This window comes from Pelmatolapia mariae, linkage group LG5, assembly GCF_036321145.2.
Source record: "Pelmatolapia mariae isolate MD_Pm_ZW linkage group LG5, Pm_UMD_F_2, whole genome shotgun sequence".
Taxonomy (NCBI): Eukaryota; Metazoa; Chordata; class Actinopteri; order Cichliformes; family Cichlidae; genus Pelmatolapia; species Pelmatolapia mariae.
The window spans coordinates 3,447,858-3,472,586 of record NC_086231.1 but is presented as its reverse complement, the minus strand read 5'-3'; the positions used below and the strand labels follow the sequence as shown (position 1 = coordinate 3,472,586).

The 24,729-nt window shown below is 40.3% G+C and overlaps 2 protein-coding genes across 4 annotated transcripts in view; one reads left to right on the top strand and one right to left on the bottom strand.

The window, feature by feature from the left end:
- Positions 1-10,724, bottom strand: part of matn4 (matrilin 4) — a 34,111-nt gene extending 23,387 nt beyond the window's left edge. For 2 of the 3 annotated variants that reach the window (XM_063473363.1, XM_063473361.1), the window contains exon 1: positions 7,839-8,201. The gene's annotated coding sequence lies outside the window, so the exon portion shown is untranslated. Of the gene's footprint in view, positions 1-7,838; positions 8,202-10,642 lie in introns of those variants that run through there. The other variant, XM_063473362.1, reaches the window with a different exon arrangement.
- Positions 435-24,729, top strand: rbpjl (recombination signal binding protein for immunoglobulin kappa J region-like). Its single transcript, XM_065470950.1, has 14 exons — positions 435-456; positions 663-901; positions 2,174-2,267; positions 7,744-7,891; positions 12,770-12,904; positions 14,257-14,327; positions 14,440-14,555; positions 16,471-16,645; positions 18,268-18,405; positions 19,456-19,568; positions 21,806-21,946; positions 22,088-22,243; positions 22,405-22,508; positions 23,803-24,729. Exons 1-14 carry the CDS (start codon positions 435-437, stop codon positions 24,101-24,103), a joined length of 1,953 nt encoding a protein of 650 aa, XP_065327022.1. The 3' UTR covers positions 24,104-24,729.

Here is a 24,729-nt window from a genome sequence, read left to right as displayed (position 1 = left end):
CCGTGTGCACGCAGAGCCAAGACAGAATGAGCAGGATCCCAGCACATTTCAGTCAAAACACTGAATATTTTTCAGCTTGTTTTGGATCCATTCTTCTCCATCTTTCCCTCACTGCTCAACTGAGGTTGACAAATGTGACTTCAAACTGTTCATCTGGCATCTCACATCACCAACCAACACAAAGCCCTTTCACAGGATTTTTACAAAGCTGGCAGTTTCAGCATTGGTCAGAGCTGGCAGTAAATCATAGGAGCTGTAGCATGTGTTTTTGGTCCGGTCACTGCTGACAGATGGAAAGCACCGGCATCTTGTTGACTCCTGTTGTTTGTTTTTGTCGGGCTTTAATGTTCTTTGCAGACGTTATCACTGATTGTGAAACACAGAGACACTGCACGAAACGTCAGGCTCACACATGAAGGTATTTACGGGTAAACATGAATTTCTACAACTCTGAGGGTACAAACCCAAAAGACAGATTTGCTTGTTCATCCTGTTATAATAAAGATAGGTCAACAAATTGGAAATGAGTTGGGATTTTTATTAAAAGATCAACAGCACTCAAATCTGTGTGAGAATATGAAGCCAGTACACGGTAAGCTTTGCATGAAAGACTGCACACGCTCTCTAAAGGTTGACGATTTAAATATTTTATCTTGATGTAGAAAGTCAGGAGAAGTATGTGAGGCTGGGGGAGGACTCGTATGAGGACATGAGGTGTATGATAGTAGTGGCAGATGGGTTTAAGGTGGGGGTGGGATTATGTCAGGGAGCTGCTCTGAGCTCCTTTTTATTTGCAGTGGTGATGGACGGCCTGACAGATGAGGTCAGGCAGGACTCTCTGTGGATGATGATGTTTGCAGATGACACTGTGATTTGTAGTGAGAGTAGGGAGCAGGTGGAGGTATTTGCTGGAGAGAGAAGAATCATAAAGCTAAATGCTATTTGATGAAAAATGAAAAGTTTGGGGATTTCGTCTGTTCTCAGTTTCCTTAGAAATGATCTGCTGCTACAAATGCTCACTCATTAACAGAGGGTGTTTTTCTCATGTTATGAAGGTAATACAGTATCTTGTACTGCCAGCAGGACTGATTTACAGATTGTACATAACAACCCTTCTCAATGACTAACTTGCATGTTCCTCAAATAAACTGGAGCAATGTTACCTTGAAAATCGCTCATTATTGTGTCTTTGTTTCTAAAAAGAGCTTCCTGAGGAGGTTTACCTTTTTTATGTGACTGTTTTTAATGTTTGGTGTTTTTTTCTGACTGAAAAACCTTCTTCCCCACATGTTAAAGTATAAAAAAGAGCGAAGAATGAAGCTATTTGCATTTTTGGCTACCTGAATGAATTAATGAAAACCTGATGTTAGATAAATGTAGAAAAAAAATCAGCCTGTATGTACCTGCAGTGTTTGCTGAAGAGGAAGGTGTGTATGAGAAATCTGCAGTTTGGTAACAGGTGATTATCTCCTTATCCACACACACACACACACACACACACACACACACACACACACACACACAGCATGGCCTGATAACAGGTCCGGGATGAAGTGCAAACATGAACACGCGCAGATACACCAGAGCCCCTCTTACTGTAGCGTGACTGTAAGGTGTAGTGGAAGCTCTGCTCTGTGCTGACTGATCATTGGACTGATTGCTGGACATTTTAACTACGCTGCAGCCGTGATGGGCAGAAACTGAATGTATAGAACAGATTTTTTCCGACTTTAGGCCAGAATACAAACAACAACAGGAGCATCTTAACCAGAAAGCTGCAGGACAACAGTCTGACTTCAGGTCAGCTAACAGTAAGACCATAACATGATGTTATTACTTGCTGTGTTTTAGCCGATGCTGAAGTTCTCATGGTTTGTTTTTCACCCTGTAAGTCCTTCAAAGCCACGTATGTTATCGCCCGTCAGCATTTACACAGATAGTGAACCCAGCAGCAGAAAAACATCTGATTTCAGTGGACCATCAAACTGCAACACAAAGCCAACCTAATGTTTAGTCGACAGCTGCCTGAATAGAATTACACTGCTCTTGGACTCAGTACTGGACAGTGAAGTCATTGTTCTATTCCCCCTTAAGAATATCTGCTAGGTGTGCATTTGTTGGTCTACATCACTTACATTTCTCTTTTAAACCTGAACTTCTTCTAAAAAAGCAGAGTGACCATGGACCCGAGGAACAGCCCATCCTAAATTCAGCAGAGGCCACGCCCATCATGGATGAACTGGATGTCGGGGAAGATGGCAGGAAAGGTTAGTAGTATTATTTTGTAATCCTATAAATAAATAAAATAAACTTATTGGAAAGCACTTTTGCGGTGGTGTTATGGTGGCTGGAGCCCTCTCTGCTGGCCAAACCTGAATACAGTGTGAATACTTCTGTAGTTCTGTTGAGTATGAAATATTAGGAAAATGTAACAAACGAAATGCAGTTGTGTTCTACGTATCGTGACATTGGCTACTGTAACTGAACAGTGATAGAATAAAGAGGGTACATACCTCGACCTGAGCTGAACATGTCCTCCACACTGAGTATGACTCAAACATAGACTGTACATGAAAGATGAAGCCACCGTCACTTCACCCATTGTTTTTTGAGTTTTGAAGCCTTAATGTTTGCATGTTGGTTGTAGTCCTTTTTAATTTTGGGAGCCAGATATTCTCACTGTTATTTAAACAAGAAGGTCAAGTACTAACCTACTAGGTAAAGCTAGCAAGGCTAGTTAGCGAGCTGCATGAATAAAATGCACAGCAGTCAGAATAACAACTCTTAATTTGTGCTCAGCAGCAGTCTAGACTAGATTAGGATTTTACTCACCCAAACTGAAGCACAGACTTCTTGGATATTTCCAATTACACGACATAAATAATTTTCAGCCTCAGAGGCTGATTAGTTAGCTGAAATTATTTATTGAGGACATCAAGATGATGTCTACCAATTTTACTTCTTTCATTATGATAGGTATTGGGACAGAATAACTCTTGCATTTTGTACTATCTGTATGGTAAAGAATCCTTACAGAGAATCATGGTTCCTGATCTGAATGTCTACACTGGGCCAAACCTCTGAAGATTTTTATGTCAATTCATCTGTAAATTTGATGTGATCCTGAAACCAAACAGACTGAACTGAACTAATCACATCATCTTTTAACACACATCTCCACTAAAATTAGTAAAGAAACTAAAAACCTAAAAAATTAATTGGACAAATTATGATTTCTATGCTCAGCAGTGCCTGTGACTAACAGTACACGGCCTTTTATCAGTTCTGTGACATGAAGCATCTCATGACTCAGCAATTTTCACGAATTTTAACAAAAAGACGGAAACCTAAATTCTCACATAAAACTGTTCTGACCTTATTATGGTCATCAGACCATAATTTTAATTTTTTAAGTGCGAAAAAAATAAAGTAAAAAAATATCATTATATGTTGTGAAAAGAGGAAAAAAGACATCTGGAAACTAGGATTCAATTTGATAAGTGAAGTTTCAAAAGACCAGTCAATGGTGACATGAACTGAGTGGTGCTGTTATAAACAAATGCCTGACGTGAATACGTCTTATTTACCCTCGTCCACGTTCTATCGGCCTCTGATAAAGATCCCGCCCAGCCGCCCTGGGGTCATGACCCTGAGGTTAAAATGGTGACAGATGACAGATAATCTTAGCTTTCAGACATCCGTTTAGAAAATTTCTGAGTCTCAGTTTATCAGAGGTCAAACTAAACAAGCAAAGAAAGACTTAATTTACAGGTTTGAAGTGTTAGCGCTCACATTGAAAGTGAATCAGTTCTTGTTAATGTGACTATTAAGGGAAGCTGTGTGTCTCCTTTCATTCTGTCTCCCTTTTCTGTTACTAAACTGTACTAACTCTAAAATTCAAGCTCCATCAAACCTCTATGAACGAGTAACAGTCCAACAGCAACCCTGCTTGTTGAAAAATTGCACATGGACCTGACACGTCAAGCTCAACTGCCAGAAAATGTTTTCAAAGAAAGAAAATTGAACGTCTCATTTGGGTCTAAGACTGGAAAACCCTCCAAAGCCTTACACATAGCTGCACTGATAGATCCCTGTATCTGATAATTATTCCTCTGAAGAATAATTTGCACTGATTTGAATTTTACATTCAGTTTATGAGCAGACATTATTAAAATGTTATTTTTACCTTATCAGTCAATTAAGAACAATGAATCTTCTGGAGGCACAAATATTTCTTATTTAAACAGCTGGATTTGAGGTCATCTCCTACATCAATACTGGCTCATGTCTCCAAACCTGATTGGGTCATTTGTAAGTTTGTTTCCAAGACTTGTCACAAATACACACCTCAGATTATAGAGCACTCTGCAACAATCTCGACTCACCTCGATTTCATTAACATTGGAAGTAGGTGCAGCAATTTATGAACAGATGCTCTGATATAATCTGGCACGCCTCGCTCAGAATGGCTTCAGCCGCCTTTCGACTGATAACATTTCTGCTGAAGCTTCAGTTGCAGATGGATCAAATAAAGATCCAGATGCTTTCCTCAGGTTTTCTGTTGGGTCTTTGCTGGATTCTATTCCCGTTTCCTTAAGGCCATGACTTCAGACACTGTTCATCTGAAGCAGACAGATTTTTGTTTTAGGCCTGACACTTCTTTTTTTCTCCTACACTTGTCCAGTTTCCACAGTTTTTTTAGGCATACACTGCACACCATGATGAGATATATCAAGTTGCTGGCTAATAGCTCTTTGGGAATCACCTTGTTAGTACAAAAACACATTTTTATGTTTTCTTTTATTAATAAAAAATAGATAAAAATTTTTAGAGATAAGTGGATTAACAAACAAAAACATTCCTCTGAAAATGGTCAGGTACAAGGACTGGACTGAAAACGAATGAAAAAACAGGGAATGTCCAAAGCAAAACTTTGACAGACCTTCAGAAAGTTGGGGAACTGCTTTGCTGCAGATAACTTGAAAAATACAAGATAATCTCCTTTGGAAACAAAAAATAAAGAAATGAGGGAAGCCTCAAGGCTGTGGCCTGTGCACAGATATAGAATTGGGCATCATTCAGTACGATAAAACTTAAATGTCCACGGTTGTGTTAATAAACTGTGGTTATGTGGTTATCATTGTTCTGCATCCTTTCACAACGGTAAGGCTACACATTAAAAAACAGCCTCGTCTCTCTATCGGCGTTGTGTAAAGCTGCCAAAAGACATCTGGTACGTAACTGAGACACACCAGCAGATAAATCTGAGGAGGCACATCAGTTAAAAAATACAGGGTGTAAAAAACATTCCTGCTACACAGACATTCATTAAAGGTCTGCTTTTTAGACATATCAATGGATGGCAGTGTTTTCTACTGACTTTGTGTTCTGTCAGTGTGAATATGACTGAACCCATGTAATGTTAAGAGGAAGGCACTGAGATTAAAACAGCAGGTGAAAGAGCGAGATGTGGAAAAACAGAAAGGTCAGAACACGAGTTGTGACGCACAGTTTGACTGACAGGCTGGACTCACACTGAGAGGAAAACACATCAGCTCTGAGCTTCAGAGATTAGAAAGCCGGACAGAGACGGAGGTCATATGTTTGTATAACATACAGAGACCCGGAGTGAGCGTGAGGGGAAAGAAAGGATGTTGAAAAGCTGGAGATCAGAGAGAGCGGTTTGGATGTATACAGTGAGACGGGCGGAGAGGCTGCGGTTGTTCTGTAGGCGGTTTGGGGTTTGAGTGGCAGCTGGAGACCATATTGAGATGAACACACAGCACTTCTTGTTGTTAGATTTAGATTAGAACCAGATGTCAAGTCTGCTACTGCGAGCAGTTTCACTACCTGCCTGCCCGTCTTTGAATTACACCCCGACTTCCTCCACCGCCTTTTATTATCATCTGCCCAAGAACGTAAATGGACCTGAGCCCGGTTATATAAAGACCTGACTGCGGCTCAGGTGGGTAAATTATCATCATCAGTATTATAAGGACTACAGAGCCTGTTTAGACAGTCTATTCAGTGTATGTGTCCTCTAAATGCATCGCATGCAGGGAATAATACCGTTATAGAAAAGGACTGAAAGTCTGAATGTGGCTGTGCAGAACAGGCAGCTCATCAGTCCCAGCTCTCCTTTTTATTTAAAACACAAACAAACTTAGGAGTAGGTCTAGGTTGAGTCTGTATCGTAAACCTTTGGAGAAACAAAAACTAACCAATGTTTTGTTTTATACATTTAGTGCAAAAGAGAAATTCATTGTTTCATCTTGTCAGCATGTGAGACAACAAGTAACATCAACAGCTGTTTAACTAACAACATTTTACCATCTTTCACAAAAATATCTGAATCTATTTGTAGTTCATTGCATTTCTGTTTTGATTCACTCAAGTAGGTCTCAAAAATGCAAAAAGCAAACGAAATAATAAAGAAAAACTGCAGCTATTCATGCAAAGATTGGCTGAATGAGCTCCAGAATGAGCACTACATTATTATTCATAATGACACACACTTTTTTTCCATACAAAAAGGAGGTGTGGACCCCTTGCACCCAGTAATTTGCACCCATGGCTGCACTGATAGCCCAGGAGCCCCTCTTTAGTCACGCCTGCACTGCTGACCCGTTTAAAGTTTCCCAGAGACACGGCATCGCTGATCATGCGCCTGTATCATGACTCTGTCACCTCCAGTCTGTCCACCTGCCTGTATGGCTGTATGATTAAGCTTCTCTCTGACTGTGTTGACTTAACCACGTGAGCCCTGACCCGTCTCTGTGCTCGAGTAGACTCTCTCTGAATGGTGGCTTTGACTGCCTGAAGCATCACCTCCAGGCAACCAGTGTGAACCCAAAGCCTCTTTCCCTCTGTCTTACACTGACACAGTTCAAATGTGATGTTTCTTAAAAATCAAAACATGAACATCTGTCAGCATATTTTAGTGACCTTTAATTATCTTTCCACTTCATTTCACTGACTCATCATTTGTTTCACTTCAATGTAAACAGTTACTGCAGCTAAAACTGTACAAAAATCATAATAACATCAGTGAGAACTTGTCTTTATTAGTGCATTATTATCATGATCAACACTTTTTCCAAAGATCAATGGTGTCTTTGAGTTCATCTGAGCAAAACGACCTTATCCAACATGCAACTTTCAGAGGCTTTTCCAAGCTCCTTAAAGTTTGAAGGCCTCTTTTGAAGTCACAAACTGCTTGTGTTGGCATTTGACTAACAATTATTTTCATTAACAATTTATCCACAGATCATTTCAGTGAATAATAACTTAACTGTTTTCTCTGAATGCCACAGAATAACTCAGTTTTGAGTTTTCTAAGCTGAGCCCATTTTTTAGTTTAAAATTTAAAGATTTTTACTTAAATCACCAAAAACAGCGAATTGTTGCATTTTAAAGTCCAGTCTGTTTGACTGGATTACTTGAAAACTGGTTGAAATTATTAATCAGATAATAAATTAAGACATTTCAGTTATAACCAAAAACACTTTCATGCACACATATCACATGTGACGATATCACACGATGAACTCCATGATTTCTGCTTTGGGCATACCTTTGTTCTTGAAGCAGGCTGCAAAGCACCGCATTGTCCTGCACACATCTCCTATTTCATTCGGTTAAATTAAGTTTAAATGATGCGACACTGTTATCTGACTCATCATGTTAATCGCTGCTTTGAACAATTTCACTGTGAAATCAGTCTAACACCTCGTTTCCTCTCAGAAACACTGCTGCACCGACCTGGCTTCCCTGAGGCAGACGCAGCTCTGTTATACCCCCCTCCTCTGTCCCCGGACCCAATCAGCCCGCTGACTCACCTGGGGACGCTGCCGTCCGGACACGATGCAGCACGGACGGGTGGATGGGACAGGTAAGACGGAGAACCAGCCGGGTGCTCAGACCTCCGCGACAAAAGTCCCGAAACACACGCACGCAGGGTGTCCCGGGTCGGGAAAGGTGAGGTCACGGTTTGCTGGAGTTTATCCCAAAGTCTCTGAGAGGAGGTGCGGAATGAGCGCGTGGACGTGAAAAAGTTTCAGGTCAGCTTCGTGTTTCTGCCGCGCTGACCTTCCCTCGGTTTTACTCACTGTTGGAATGAAGTGGTGCAGTGATGGTGAGGAGGTATAAAAGTGCCAAGAAGTATTTGGGGAGGTAGAGACCCCGCCCCCCGGCCTTTGAAATCCGAACAATGTTGAGCGCGCGGAGAAGTTTGGAGAGGTGAGACCTGCTACGGCGCGCGAGCGCACAAATGTTTCTGCTTCATAAAGTTCATCAAGTGTTTTACAGATCATTTGTGACTGATCAGTGAGTCTCTAATATTTAACTTTCTCACTCTAATGTCATTACTAAAGTAATGTGATTACATTAACAGTGTTTAGGCCAAAGAAAACGAGTCCCATGTGGCCGGAAATGTTCATGTCAGACGAACCAAAACAGTTTGAATTATGATATATGTGTTAAAATCCTGCGCGTGATAGGATATTTGTTTTTATGAATATGTCATGTGACCTGAAAATATAATCCGATTGGGTGTTATTGTCTTTCTGGCCTTTAGCTATAAAAACTTAAATCTAGTTTGAAAAAGACTGGAGCATAGACTGTATATAAAAGATGAATGTATCCAACTTGGCATCACGGCTGGTTACTGAGGTCCAGTTTTAAAGCTGTGCATTTAAGCTGTTGCTATCTTGGTTTTGTGAACCCAGATGTACTGAGGTAGGTCTTTCCTGAAGCATACTCTGCTTCATTCTCATTTTTTATTTGGGAGTTGCAGGGGGCATTTCTACATAAACCCCTATACAGCTGGACTTTATTTTGAAAACAGAATGGTCGCCCCCTGCTGGTCATCAGGAAGAAAGCTGCTATATAAGGTATTTCCACATCACTGTCACGCTTCAGACTTTAAAGCCATCTTTTATGTACTGTCTATGGCTTGGAGCTACACTTCTGTTGTGGCTGAAGCAACATCTTATCCCATAATCGTATCCTAGACCAGTCAGCCCACAAATCACACACTGGTGTCCAAACTACAGCAACCAACAATTCCCAGTAGTTCAGAAAGGCCCCAGTCACACAGACGACCATCTGGCAGCCACTGGTCATAAGGGAAAAATGAGTATTCACCCAAACAGTTGCAGGTGGTTGCTGAAGGTTTCTGGCAGTGGTGAAACTGATTGCTAAAGCCCCATGCAGACCTAAAGATCGATCAGAGACCCACCTGGTAATCACCAGTTGCTAGGAAACCATGCATTCTGCAACCAGTTGGTATGCGGTTGTAGGAGGTTTCTGGCAGTTTCTAGAATAAAACTGGTCACAAAGAGGTTTCACGTGATGTACCAAAAACCTCCCAGTGGTTTGGATGGAAGACCCCAACTTGTCTGCAAACACTGTTTGCCTTCAAAGAAAAAGTTGCACCTTTTAAAACATGTCGGTAGGGTTCAGCTTGTATTTTAAAGGTAAATGTTTTTCTGTTTTCAGTTTGCGTCCCACTTTTTTAGGTTTTACTGCAGCCCACAGTGTAAATATTGAGTTTTTGCAGACAAGTCGACACTTCCATGCAAACTGAGCTGGGCAATCTGCTGGAAACACCAGCAATCACAAAGAGGTTTTAGGTGCAGTCCTTTCTATGTGACCAGTTTTACCAAACAATAGCTGCAAGCTCGAAACTCCAGCAACCACTCACAACTAGTCGAGAAATACACTTTTTACTTAATCAACCTCCTGCTCATCACCAGCTTGGATTCACTGAAGGTTCTAAAACTTCTAATTTAAAAAACTTTTCTTAGGGCCCAGACACCTGTTGAGTTCATCATACTAACAAACCCAGTAATTTTAGTGATTTTAAACTCTCAAATACTTGTGTACTAGAACAACATCTGGACCAGAAGTTGTAGATGTGAGTGTATTTCTGTCCACCCCTCCCCCCGTCCTTCTTCAGTTCATTCTGTGTTCCTGGTGTGAAATACCAGGAGCCCTGCACTCCTGACGCTTGGCCCTTTGACCTGTGAAAATGTGAAGGTCTAATTTAAACTACAAACTGGTGAAGACACACACAGCCATTCAAGTCTGAACCCTGACCTGTGGAGAGAGGCGTTAGTAGGATCTGATGTTCAGTACAGCTGGCCACGCAGGCGCTCGCCCTTATGGAGACCAAGCTGGTCTGAATACATGTGTCATCATCAGGGTCGACATTATAGAAGGACTTGTATCCTTGGTGACTTTTCCAAGTGCACAAATAATATATTTGCTAAATGCTTTCTCTGCTAAGTAACAGTTTAAGGGCTTCAAAAATAATATAAACCATAAGAAAGAGAAGTCATACATGATTTTTTCATTTTTCGTGATGTTAGAGTTATTGTAATAGAACTGAGTTAAAGTTTGTTGTCTGCTATAATAGGATTGGAAAATATTTCTTATGAGTTGTTCAAACCTGAATTTTTTTCTACGTAAAGCTTGAAAAGTGAAGTCATGTTTTTTTGACTGAAAAGTCCAAAGTCTGCATGTAAAGCTCAAAGCATCCACTGTGCCATCTATGTTTGGGACTTTAGTCACTCTCAGTTTCTCCACTTTTTCATATCTTAATATCCAGATAATAGTTGTGAATGAAAGTATGTGCTCTTACCTTAAATTTGTGTGCGAACTTGGTTGCTGCCACAGGAAACAGCAGCAGGTTGATTTTTCACCACTTACATAATTCAGCTGTCTTTTGAGTCCTTCCTTATTCCCTTGCCGTCCTCTCCTCCTCTCCTCCTCTCCTCCTCTCGTGTCGACAGTCTTCATTAGGAGTAGCATTCCAGACTCCAGGCCCCGGGGTCGTAACTCTGTGTCTGGCTCCTCATTACATCGCTACAGTGGGGAGAAAACACAGCTAATGTGACAGGCGCTATTGTTAGCAGAGCTACACGGGGTCAGTCAGCTTGTTCTTTCAGCCTTTTGCCTGCTGTTCAGCTCAGCATTTAAAATCTAATCACACAGAAGGAGGCCGCATTAACAGAAGTAATGAACACTTTAAAAAGTAAAAAAGTTGTAAATAACCTGCTCAAACTCAGGATTAAATGAATAGAAAAAGCAATAAAATAAAATAAAAAAGTGTAAAGCCTTTATTTGATTAAAGCACTGCTTTGTTGTCTGGTAATTACAAAAGATCCAGCAAGTGGAAACATAATATTGTTCTGGCAGTGGCTCACCTGCTGTTCACTTACCTGCTGTTCACTTACCTGCTGTTCACTTACCTGCTGTTCACTTTACTGCTGTCAAAACATGAAATATCTAAAATTTAATGACTGGAAATAAGACTTTGAGGGTTTTGTCTTTAAATTAAATGTCAATGAGAGGAGAAAATGAACAATACATGAAACAAATAATGTGATTAAACAATAACTTTTAAGTTCTGCCTATATTTGAATAATGTTTCTCTTTATTTGCAAGAAAAAACAAACATGCATAAACATTCATATATCTCCTTTGGTGTATGTTCATATTAAACATGGCCCAAGCTTCAAATAGTGAGGTTAGGGTATGTACAAGGAGTCCACCCTGCTCTAAAAGTTTTATCTTTTTGACTATTTTGATCTGTGAACATGTAAATCTACTAAAAAATGAAAAATATGGATCCAGACATGAGCAAAGATGCTCTGTGGAACAAAATGAAACAAGAGAAACCAGAGGCCAGAAAAAGAAATGAAATAAGCATAAATACAGAAGTCATGTGATCAACAAAGAAAAGCAACCATAGATCTAAACTATAAATCTAAACTGCATATAAAGTAGCATGTATTGAATAATAAACTGCATGTATTTGCATCAGCATATGTGTATTAACATGTTATCTTTGTACAAGTAACCTGTAAGTTAACTAGTTCTGATCAGACAGGATTATTTTGCTTTCATTTGGTCCTGAGTCTGTATCTGAACCTAACTTATGCATTTAAATTTGTGAAAATGTGACATTACTGCGTCTCCTGTCTTTTCTTTCTGTGCTGGTGGAAACGGGCGAATGTTTTCCAGCTATAAAAAGAATAGTTCCATGTTTTAATGAGTCTCTAGCAACACTGTTATCCCATCTTTGGCTTGCCTGTATTTATATCTGCTGCTGTTGAGTCTCTTCTAAAGATGGATGGAGTGTCTGCTGATGGTAATTGTGTGCTTAGTCTGAGCTACTTTGTGGGAACATGAAAAAAACTGTAATTCAAACTACAGTGGGATTTGTTTCTTGATAACATGGTGGTAAAACTCGAGTCTGCTTCATTCATGTGTCACTCGGCATTGTTTTTTAAGGAAACGAGCAGGTTTTCACCGCCTTAACCACGTCCATGTGTTCGTTTATGATGGCAGTGAGCTGTCTGCCTGAAAGGGAGTCTCTTTGCACACATTTAGTTTCTGTGAAAAACACCAAACTGGGCTGAGATGCTGCAGACATCACACAGAGTTTAGAAATGGACCTGATTTAAAGTCAGATGATGATGGTGATGGAAGATGTTTTGGAGCACTGGTCATTCCTGTATTATGAACATCTGTGATCCCCTGATTTTTCCTGAAGTGCTACAGTGATGTTCACACTTGTAGATAAACTAACAACTGCTGAGTTATTTTATGTCATAAAATTTGCCACAAATATTCGCACCTCCATCAAAACTTTTATACATAGTTTTTCTGTTGAGCACCGTCAGAATCTTGGCTTTTCCCCACAAACACACTATGTGTTGTTTTTTGCTTTTCTTTGTGACAAACATCCTTGTCGTCCAACCAGGAGACTGAACTCAGGGTTTCAAGGCTGCCAGTTACTGGGAGCATCAGCAGAACTAGGACGAGAAGCCCATGCAGACCAGAGTGTCACCATCCTGCACGCCAAGGTCGCTCAGAAGTCCTACGGAAATGAGAAAAGGTTTGGTGATGATTTTATAGAAATAAAATAGATTACACAAATAATCCAAACAAAGTTGATTCTGTTCATCTGGACGTTTCAGTGGGAGAAACATTTGGTCACTCATCCAGGTGACTTCTTCATTCTCAGCTGACTGCAGGTTTCCCCAACTTTATAAACAGTTTATTTGCACAATGACTGAAACCAGCTGCATGAATGAACAATGAGCTGTGAGGTCAGTTTATGATCATTAATCTGCAAATTGTCATGACCATCAATCAGCAACCACTGATCAAAGCTCACTGATCAATGATGATTGAGCATGCATCAAGACATTACACAAATAAACTTGCAGCATTAACACATTTTATTAAACCCAACACAGAAATCTTTTTCTAACAAACAGATTCGTCTATTCGTCTAAGTTTATTTGGCAGTTACTTTAATATCTACACAGATCCACAAAGTGTCATACAACAGTGATAAAATGATTTCCTCGAGAACAACAGACGATTTCTTTTGGACCCAAACCCCAAAGAAATCCTGTTTACTTACACATGAAGTCACAGAAAGCAGGAAATTAATAAGAAATCTGCAACATATTTGAAATTTGGTGGAAACTTAATAACAAACCAGTAATTTCACCTCTAGCTACAGCTAGCTACTGGCACACAAAACTAAAATTAAAGATGAGATTAAAGACTTGAAGTAGAGGAAGGTGAATATACTTTTTGAGTTTTTGAGAAACTGCAAAGTTTATTTGCAGTTTTTTATGTGCAGCCAGTTTCATGAGAGCCAGGCTGTATGTTAAGGATAATTTAGATGATCAAAACTCCTTTGTTATTTGATTTTCTAATGTCATATTCTGTCCTGCAATATGCTTTTGAAGATTATTATTCATGATGTAATTTGTTCTCCTGTATGTCCTGTAACTGCCCTGGGCTGTCACATTCAGGCAGCTGAAAAAGGCTGATGTGAACTGTTGGCACGTTCACCTTATTTAACCAGAGTTCATTATTATGCACGACTATTAGAGTTGTGACCAAACAAGTTTCTTCTAATTAAACTTGCTTCATGTTGAGCAGGACATGCATTTGAATAAATCAAAGAAAGCTTTATTTGTCTGACCAATCATGTGATTTACATTTCACAGTATATCCTGTTAGTGAGACTGAGTTTGTTGCCTGTGATGTTTAAGGCAGAGTAACTTTTTGTAATGCCTGTAATACACACGAGACTCACCTGATTTTAACAGATTAATGAACAGAAGAAGAAAATTTTAAATTAATGTAGAGATTAGTGAAATAAGCACGTGAACTGGTTTAGTTGGATAAAATCTGCTGTTTCAGTGACTGTTTCTGCGTCACCTACAGGTTCTTCTGTCCTCCTCCTTGTGTTTACATCACTGGCCATGGATGGAAAGTCATGCAGGACCATTTAAAAGGTAAATAAAGATGATTATAGTCAACTTTACATTAAAATTTGAGTGAATTTAATAATGTCTTACATTCTTCCACTCACTGCTGTTTTTCCTTCTCATTGTCTTTTCCATCCAGCAGCCGGTTATGGCGACTCTGTGAATCGAGTGTGTGGTTACATGTGCCTGGACAGCTCCAGTCAGTCACAGGCAGACGCATTCAAACTGGTGTTCGATGAACAGCCGAACTCCAGGGTGAGAGCTCTCTGGTGGCTGTGAGCAAACCTTTGTGCTGTCGACAGTCGTTCCCGGTCAGAAAATTCCTTTTGTGACACAGACACCAATTTTCTGAGATTTATGCTCCCCCTTTGTCCTGTTAATTATCCTCTCAATTCATCTCCAGGTGTTCACTGATGGGAGCTGAGGTGGCACCAGTGCGCCATCTGCATCCATCCATGTCTTTGTCCTGAACAGTTTTCTGAATATTTGCAAAATTTATTAATTTATTATTTTCAGACATAACTGATTAGAGACGCTATAATGATGCTGATGATTAAACCGAAATATTAATACAAAGTCAGTAATACACATATTAAAAGTTTAATTAATTATGCAAAGTTACAGAGTAATTTGACCAAAATTGTTGCCATTACCATTCCAGTCTTACATGTCTCAAATGATCATTTCTGTGAAATCTAACTAAAATTTAGATTTTGGGAAGTGAAGTTTGGTAACATGACGGCTCTAAAACGTGATAACAGAGTGTAAAAAATCAGAATATACCCGACAACTCCCTGCACATCAAGTTAATGTAAAATCCTTTTTTAATAAAAAGTATACTGAGTGTCTTTGGTTGCCCCTCAGTGGAATAAGAGTGTTGGAGTGAAAGCTTCACAGAGCAACACTGTGATCATCTGTAACGCTCAGAAAGCCAAACAACATTCTGAGTTTCTTTAAGTATGGATCGAGCTGAATATCAGCACTAAATACTCACTTTTTAAATGAAATCTGCTTCCTGGATTCTGCACTTCTGGATCTCATTTCTATAATCCACACACAGGAATATGTGACATTTAGCCTCAAATATCCAGAGTTCCTCACCAAACAGGTGAAGTGCATGAAAAACTGCCAGACATGATTAGTGACCAACACTCAGTCTACAAGCAGAAATCAGAAACACAACACTTTAAGTTTTCATCTGCCACAAGATAAAGAGTGGAGGTCAGGGTCAAACACATGACACAGGAAACTGTTGTTATTGTCTAATGTGTTTCAGAAATTCTTTCTTTTTATTTCATCTTTTTTGTGTTTTCAGTGGCTGTTTGGTTAGTTTTAGGCACCAAAACGACTCTGTACAGTTTTAGGAACGAAAATAGTCACGAACTGATTTAAAACGAGTCCTTTCACAACCATAACCACACATCTGAAGTTTCTTTGTCACCACGTTGGTTTGGCTGAAAAGAAGCAGCAGTGATGAAACCTCGGCTTTGTTAAGAGTTCTGAGGTTTTACACACAGTTATTAACGTCGCTGACATAAACATTGTTTGTTACACTCGTTAAACATTCGACCAGTGTTTTCACAGCGAGCTGTACACGTCGTATACTTTTGTTTTGTTTTGTGGGGTTTTTTTGTAACTACCTCATATTAAAAGCAAAGTCTACAATTTTTTTTTACAACATACGATACATGACATGTATATTACACTGTGACGAGAGTTGAAAAGAGTCCTTAGAATAAGTTTCATTCAGGCCGGTTGTCTGAAAGTGAGCAGATAAGTGAATGATGATGTATGAACTGTTGTGTTTGAGCTCTGCGTGTGTTTACTCGGCCACGGGCATTAAACCTTTTATTTCAGTCCATTGTTGACTCAACAAACAGTCGCGTCTGACAGAAAAACTGCACGGCTGCAAACACGCTGCTCGTGCGCCGGCCTTTCGCTTATTTACTCACTGATGGGGAAACAGACGTGCTTCGTCTTTATTACTGTTCAACCCTTCAGCCAAGTTTTAAATGCTGAGAAAAGTAGAACAAAAATAACCAGAAAAGGTTTCTTTCAATTTAAGTTATTTATGAAAAACAACATTCCTGAAGAGTTTTCCTCTTCTGCGTCTGATTATGTGAAGTGTAATAAGTCTCACACACATGCTATCTGTGTGTCTCGTCAGCAGATGTTCGCCTGCGCCAAGTCGCTGTTCATCTCTGATCAGGACAAGAGGAAGCATTTCTGCTTGCTGCTGCGCCTCTTCTTGGGCAACAGACAGGAAGTGGGTTCTTTCCAGAGCCGGATGATCAAAGTCATCTCCAAACCCTCCCAGAAGAGACAGTCCATGAAGAATGCTGATCGTGAGTTTATTCCACTTTTCAAACCAACAAATCAGGGATTTCCATTTATTTTTAAACTGAGGATAAATGGCAGAAATGAACATTTGAAAAGGTCTGACATCATCTTTGTTGGATATTTGTGTTTGTTTTGCCTTTGAGATCTGTTATCATTTCTTTAGCAATTAGACATTAGTATGATTTTTACTATTTTGGTCTTCTTGGTAACAAATACAGTAAAAAAAAAAGAAAAACACAAATGGGCAAAAACAAAAAAAAAGCAAATAGCCAAAATAAACTGAAAATGAATCAAAGGAAACCGAAATTGAGTAAAATCATGGAAAATGTTTTCATTCAGAAACAAAAGGAGGAAAATGTGTTGTTTAAACTGTCTCTGTGTTTTGGGCTGTTTGATGATGTTTGCATCATGTGAATCGTTGCAGACATTAAGATGAAAACTATGAAGAAGCCTTTAAGTTTGATGGTTAATGTTAGGGTAGGAGTCATGGAGCGCTGGGATGACACTGTGTGGTGCACATGGATTGACTTGAGTTGAGTTTAAACACAGATTCTCAGTAAATTATTATCGCTGTTGTTTTATTATCCTGAGATGAGATCAGGGAAGTTCAGCTCATGTGAGGACAAACAGAATGACTGCGTTTAACACAGATAGTCTCAGTGGTCTCTGGTTTCATGTGACTTAGTTCAGCCTGTGCTGATACACAGGAGTTAACCTGAAAACCAGAACATGCAGAGACGCAGGGAGAACATGCAATCTCCTCACTGAAGGACCAAATCAGGAATCCTCTTGCTGTGATGCCACAGTGCTGAGCTGCTGTGATGCCACAGTGCTGAGCTGCTGTGATGCCACAGTGCTGAGCTGCTGTGATGCCTGAGCACACGTGTGATGGAAACACACGTGTGTGCATGTTTGTGCCTCACAGGTTCCCAGGTGGCTCACTTTATGTAGACCTACACTAAATTTCATTCACTTGTCCTTCATCCAACACACTGAGACAGTTGTCTATCATTTCACCAGCTCTCATTTAATAAAAGTCTCACAGGAAACATGATGCTCAGAGATTTATTTATGCTAAATATATTTACTGACCAGGATATTTAAAATAAAAATAATAAAATGTTTGATTAAAATCAGTTTCCATCACATGACTGTCACCAAGCCACCAGAGCTTGTTTCTGTTTATTTCTTATTTTCAAAATGGTTATATTTCAGACTGTCCCACACAAACATTCTTTAAATCCCAGTAACAGTGTGTGTGTGTGTGTGTGTGTGTGTGTACGGGTTCGTACTATCCTGGTGGGGACCAAAATCTGACTTTTACTATCCTGGTGGGGACTTTCTGCACCGTGGGGACCAAAATCCAGGTCCCCTCGGGGTTGAAAGCAATTTTCACACTCAAAATGCGGTTTTACTGTCAGGGTTACAATTAGGTTATGGTTAGGTTTATGGTAAGGGTCAGGGTTAGGCATTCATTTTTAATGGTTAGGGTTAGGGTAAGGGGCTAGGGAAAGCATTATGTCAATGGGATGTCCCCACGAGGATAGCAAACCAGACATGTGTGTGTGTGTGTGTGTGTGTGTGTGTGTGTGTGTGTGTGTGTGTGTGTGTGTGTGTGTGTTTGCAGTGTGTATCTCATCCTGCTCCAGGGTGGCTTTGTTTAACCGTTTACGCTCTCAGACCGTCAGCACTCGTTACCTCTCGGTGGACAGAGGCGCTTTTATAGCGAGCGCCAGACACTGGACGGCCTTCACCATCACCATGGGTAAGTGTGTGTGTGCGTGTCAGCATGTGTCACGGCTTGTGTGCAAACAGTACAGTAGATTCAAAGCGTTATATTCACACGCAAACACATGCTTTGGATACAGGGAAGGTCATAATGTTTTCAGTTTATGATTTAACTGTTTGACTTTAACTGAAAAACATAGATGTAGAACACAGACATCCCATAAAACTGCCATTTACCCTCAAACTGTAAATGTAATATGAAGGATGTTAGCACAGTTATACTGCCTGAGCTTCTTGTTTTTAGTCACACTCAGTAAAATGCATTGAATGAACAATGTGGAGAATAATTATGTTGAGCAACACAGAATACCTTAGAGCTCTTACTGGGTTATATTGCCCATTTCTCTTCTATTAATTGATGCATGTAAGGTAGAAATTGTTGTATACAAATTAAATAGGCAGGAAGTGTGTCTGCTGGTGTCCAGGTCCCCAAACAGAACCTACACCCATGCTCCTCATGGTGTCTTTTGGATGCTTTATTCATCCAGCATCCTCACCTAAACCAAACAGAGAAGTAGGAACACAGTATGTGGAAGAATTCGTATGAGAGAAATCAAAGGACACTACACACTCTGCTGAGGTTCATCTATGAAAACAGGCTCTGATTTGTCTGTGATGGTATCAAACTTGTATCCTCCAGTCAGCAGATGTGTCTTCTCGCCCTGCAGCCATCCTGCATAAATACAGTCACTGTGCGAGCGGTTATTCGCCGGCGTTTTCCTCAGTAAAGTCTAGAAGAGTCAGTTTAAAGATCTGTGAGGTTATTTTTTTAACACAGTGCCCTGTGTGCACGGACCTCCCACCACCAAAACCCAAACCTCAGCCATTCATCCATCAGCACTTGGTCCTCTCTTCGATCACGCGCGCCGACGGTTTGTTTGTCCTCTGTTAGCAGAAAAGTCATGTAAAGGAAAAAATGTAATAAAGCTGAAAATGACTTCAAGTGCAGAAATTAACAGTCAGTGTGTGTGTGCTGAAGTGGAAGGAATATGAATATTCATGCATAGTTGTGTGTGTGTGTGTGTAGTGGATGACCAGTGTGCTGACCAAGGGGGTTTTGTGCTGAGCGAAGGCTTCATCTGTTACGGCTGTGTGGTCCAGTTAGTGTGCACCGAGTCTGGAGCAGCTCTGCCACCCATGGTAACACACACACACACACACACACACACACACACACACACACACACACACACACACACACACACACACACACACACACACACACACACACACACACACAGAGGGTATGTGAATAGTACATACCTTGTATTGTCCACCATATGTGCTTTCACTGGTATTCTGGTGAATTTTATCTGCACTGAGCCAAAGCTTTAAAAACACCTGCTGCAGTCAGTGCCATTAAACAGAGGACGACACAGTGAGATGATAGAAACAAAAGACTCATAATAATAAATAACAAAGCTCAAACAGATTTAAAAACCTTGTAGAAAACATGATAGAAATACCAGATACCTTTCAGTGCCTTTTATCCAACCAGGCCACATTTCTACAAACTGGAGAATCAAATGATTTTTTTTAATTCTGTGAAAAGAAAATTGTGTTAGACTGGATCTCAGGTCTGCGTCTGTAAGGCATTAGGAAATTTCTAGGAATAGCCCCTCCCACAGCCACTGGTGTCATTAGTTCCAAATTTGGGGCAGTAACTTGTTTTTTCTGGTGGAAACATGGAGTGTGTTCCAGATTAGCCACAGTTTATGTTCCTAAATCTAGTTTCTAGTTTGGCTGATACACATGAAACAATCGACCATTGAGATTAAACAACCCTGTAAATTCAGAAGTCTTGGGTGAAATTCTCGGAGCTCATCTCAGGATATTAAAACAATAACCACGAGATTTGGGAAAATCCTGCTAGTTTACTAAGAATCTTTAAATCCCAAAGCACACACACTGCTGAAGTGTTTGTTAGCGAGACACCAGATACCTGGAAGTAAGTTGGATTAATCAATGTTGACTTTTCAACATCTTATCAACAAAAGAAGCTCTTTATAACCATCTATAGTTGGAAATTAGTGGGGAAAATGGGTGCGCTCTGCAGTTTAGCTAATTATTTGACCATAAAATCAGTTAAGGTATAATCGCTGCTCAATACTGAATGACTTCCAGATGTGTGTCTGTGCAGGTGTTACATAAGCTGCTAATCCCAAAGATATCCTTCCAGTTTGAGCTGTTCTTAGACAAACGTCTGCACTGCAGTCCGTCACATTTCGCTGAGCACACCCTTTCTCTGTACTTCCTAAACTGCTGTCATAACACCCTGAGCTGCTGGCCTGCTGGTAATTGGTGAGGGTATACCCACACACTACACCTCTATATGTTTTTGTAGTTGAGGCCTATTGCAGCCGGTTTGTTTAAAGACAGAGAAAGCTGGCGTTGGACTGTGGTGGTCGTGGTCGGCGTTCAGCGACCGGAGAGGTGAAGATGAATGTAAAGACAAAACGCTCAGCTGCACGAGAACAAAGTGTTTCAGATTGTGTGCGTGGTGCAGTTTAGGGTACATTTAAGTGTCTTAATACTGAGGTTTGGACTCAGCACCAGAAAACACCACAGTTAATTCAGTGTGCAACCTCCACAGATACACTTGGCTGATGTTTGTACATCTTTTAAAACCCGAATCGCTCAGTTTCTGCTTGTTGTGTTATCTCAGACAGCTGCTCACTGTTTATTTTACACTCCTGATCTCTGACTGTGAGATGATATATTTGGATGGTTTTTAGAAGCCCGTGGTATTTCTTCTTCAACAGATCAAAAAAAAACTGTTATTGTAGATGTATTAGACAAATTTATGTTTTTATTACCCTCAGCAATAATACCTGGGAATAATATACAGTTATATAAGACCACAGTAGGATGTGTGAATATGTTAAAATCTTTGTAAAGTGATGATTAAGCCCTTTTATTTCTAGAAACTGTCTGTAAGCACAATCAGAAGCACCGCCTCGAGCTGTGATCCTCCCACAGCTGCAGTGTCCTGACAGCAAATTCAAATTCTCCACCTGCAAAATCCAAACAAAAGCACCATTTAAACTTCTTAATTTTTTCTATATTTAAAAACTCTCCTTTGTTTTTTCTTCTATCAGTACACTGAGTTTCAGTGTATTTAGCATTTGTAATAAACCAAAGTTTTTAACCTATTTGCAAATTCAGTGACTTATAATTAAATTATTTCAATGCATTTTTATTTACACACATAAACAGGCGAACTGGCTCCAACTAAAACAAATGGGAACTGCATTTCACATTAGCCTCAAAGAGCTGCTAGAACAGATAAACAGTGACCCTCCAAACAGTTGTTATTATTGGGGAAAATATTTTAATTATTCATAAATGGATTCTAAGCTAAAGTTCTTCATCTTCAGGTGATCCGAAAGGTCAACAAGCAGCACGCCATCTTAGACGTGGACGAGCCCGTTTCTCAGCTCCACAAGTGCGCCTTTCAGTTCAGAGACAACCCTCATGCCTATCTGTGTCTAACCAACGACGCCATCATACAGTACCAGGTACTCTTCTCTTTCCCAGCCTTTGTTTTCGATTCGTCCTCCACCTGCCTTTGTTTATTCTTCCAGTTGACACCTTCACGTTTGTCCTGTTGACATGTTTCTTCCTTTTAACGATCTCCTCCATCTTTTTCTTCCCTTCAGGCCCCGTTCAGCGTCAGAGATCCCAGCAAAGTGGTGCTGAATGACGGGTCCTGTTGGACCATCATCGGGGTGGAAGTCGTAGAGTTCACCTTCAATCAGGGACTGGCTTGTATCATGACACCAGTTAGCCCGTTTCCTGTTGTCACTGGGTTAGAGGTGAAGTGCCAAGACAAACCTTTACATTGTGTGGTTCTCATGTGTTTTCTACTTTTTAAAAAAATAATTTTTATAAAAACCTAAATGTGCTGTTAGCTAGAAATGGAGCAAACCACTCAGTCAAAACAAGGAGATCCAGAGATCCTTTTTTCTTCCTGCAGGTGAACGGTGGCGGGCACGTCGCCATGCTGGAAATTCACGGAGAAAACTTCACTCCTCATCTCAAAGTCTGGTTTGGCAACGGCGAAGCAGAGACCATGTACAAGTGAGCGAACAATCACGAGTCGTTTTCAACTTTGAATCATGGAAAGCTGCTTCAGCAGGATAGAAATATAAAGCTGGAAAATAGTGTCACAGGGCGGCTTTTACCTAAAAACTTAACCTGTTAAATTTATATGGCCCCTGCAGGGGGCGGAGCTTCTCACAGCCAGAGGGACTTTTCGCAGTTTGTTGAGGATTTTCTAAAACATTTGTTTTTGTTGAAAATAGAAAAATGCACCATATTTTTTTCAAGGATAAAATTCAGGACTCTGGGAAAATATGATGGGCATTTTTTTTTCAGCAACTTTAACTGGAAGCATTTTTGAAAGTTATGACATCAATATAAAAAAGTCTCCTCTTTACCCGTATTCATCCGCCCTGATAGTCTGAGCCAAGCCTGGACCAGAGCGATGTATAAAGAGGTTTATGTTATAACCAAACATCAGTAGGAGGAACTCAGCTTGGCTCACAGGGAACAATCCTCCCTCTAACTCTTATGTGGGCGTCTGTAATTTACAGACGGGCACCACAGAAACTTGACATCCAGCCGTGCTCTCACAGAATCTCATGTGACGCAAACCAAAGTAAAACGGGCCTCTGACGTCAGGATCCACCTCAGATCCCACACCTGAAGTGCTGAGGCATCGTAAGTCAGGGTCTCAGTGAGAGGAAGCGAGACTCCGCAAACACCCCCGCAGCTCTGCAGCGGCGTGTTTGAATAACAGCCGTCCACAATGTGCTGTTTGTGCAAGAAGCTGCAGCCAATTAGAAACATGATCCCTCCCTGCCAGGCCAGCCAGAGGCGCAATATAGGTTCAAATAAAATATTTTATAAAAGGGCATTCACAATGTCTGCTGTCTGCTCAGACCTCGTATCATCCACACATTTATGTTTAATTTATGCACATTAACTTAAACAGCTTCATTCAAATTCTCAGAAAGGAGAAACTGAAGAAGTATTAGGTATAGAAAAATGTCACATTTGCATTTTTTTCTTTTTCTTTGTATGTGTCACATTTTTATACCTTTTACTGTATTTTTTTTCTTTTTGCATCTTTCTATAACACAGTTTATACAGACGGGTTACATTTTAAGTTAAATGTCTTTAAAAACTCTTTAAACTTTATCTTTTTTTATATTTGAATAAGATCAGATCATTTGTTTTGGTTCATTTGTGGTGCTTCCAGTGACGTCCTGCTCCTTACATGTTTACAGCAGTCGGCAACTTTCCAAGTTTGTCTTCTCATTTATTTTCCAGACCACAGCTCTGACTTTCATGTCCTTGTTTTTCCTCTCAGGTCTCCCAAATCTCTGCTCTGCGTCGTTCCTGATGTTTCGGTTTTCAGCGACGGCTGGCGCTGTCTGCGGCGCGTCATCACCGTCCCTCTGTCTCTCGTCCGACTGGATGGGCTGATTTATCGCACCTCCTACAGTTTCACCTACACGCCTGAGCTCCAGCCGCCCCCGTCGGCCCGAATGACAGCCGGAGGAGGGAAGAGAGAAGGAGGGATGGGTGGAGGGCAAGACAATGACATCCTGTTGGAGACCATCCATCAGGAGTTCACCAGAGCCAATTTTCACCTCTTCATGCAGACTTAGTTTGTTTGTTTACAGGAATCGCAGAAAACATAAAGTGTACAAATAGCTGAACTGGAGACAGGTGTGACATCATAATTACCTTCCTTCCATCTGCTCTGCACATTAAAATTAAAGCGTTTTCTTCAAGCTCAGTAAGAAAGCAAAATCTTATGTTTACATGGGTACGAGTGCACGCAAATGAAAACAGGTTCCTCGGTCACGTTAGTGAAACTAACATGACACTTTTCATATCTGTGATTTCTAATCGAGGCTTCAGCAAAAAGCTCTTTGACAGAAATTGTATATTTTAAAAGCCTTTAATAACTTTAGACAAGTGTTAACAGGAAACAGGAGATTAAATGGAAAAAAAGAATGGCTGACGCCCCCTGATGTCACTGATGTCTCTCTGTTGAAGCTTCGACCTCAGCCTCACTATTATTTTGGAGCCAGATGTGATCACATCTGTTAATCTGCTTACCTGCTAATTAGTGACAGACTAATAAAAAAAGACTTTTCAACACCAAAACTTAAGCACAGACTTGTTGGATGTACAGCTGTGGTTATCTCAGTCAATCAGCAGTTTGATGAAAACACACTGGCAGGAAGAAGTCTTGGCATTAATAAAAATAAATCACTACATCCTTGCA

Excerpts from the sequence above, each read along its gene's own strand:
- rbpjl (XM_065470950.1), top strand. The coding sequence starts at position 435 with ATGAATTTCTACAACTCTGAGG. Across the intron at positions 7,892-12,769 it reads CGGACGGGTGGATGGGACAG|GAGACTGAACTCAGGGTTTC; the intron begins GTAAGACGGAGA and ends TCGTCCAACCAG. Across the intron at positions 22,509-23,802 it reads GAAGCAGAGACCATGTACAA|GTCTCCCAAATCTCTGCTCT; the intron begins GTGAGCGAACAA and ends TTTTCCTCTCAG.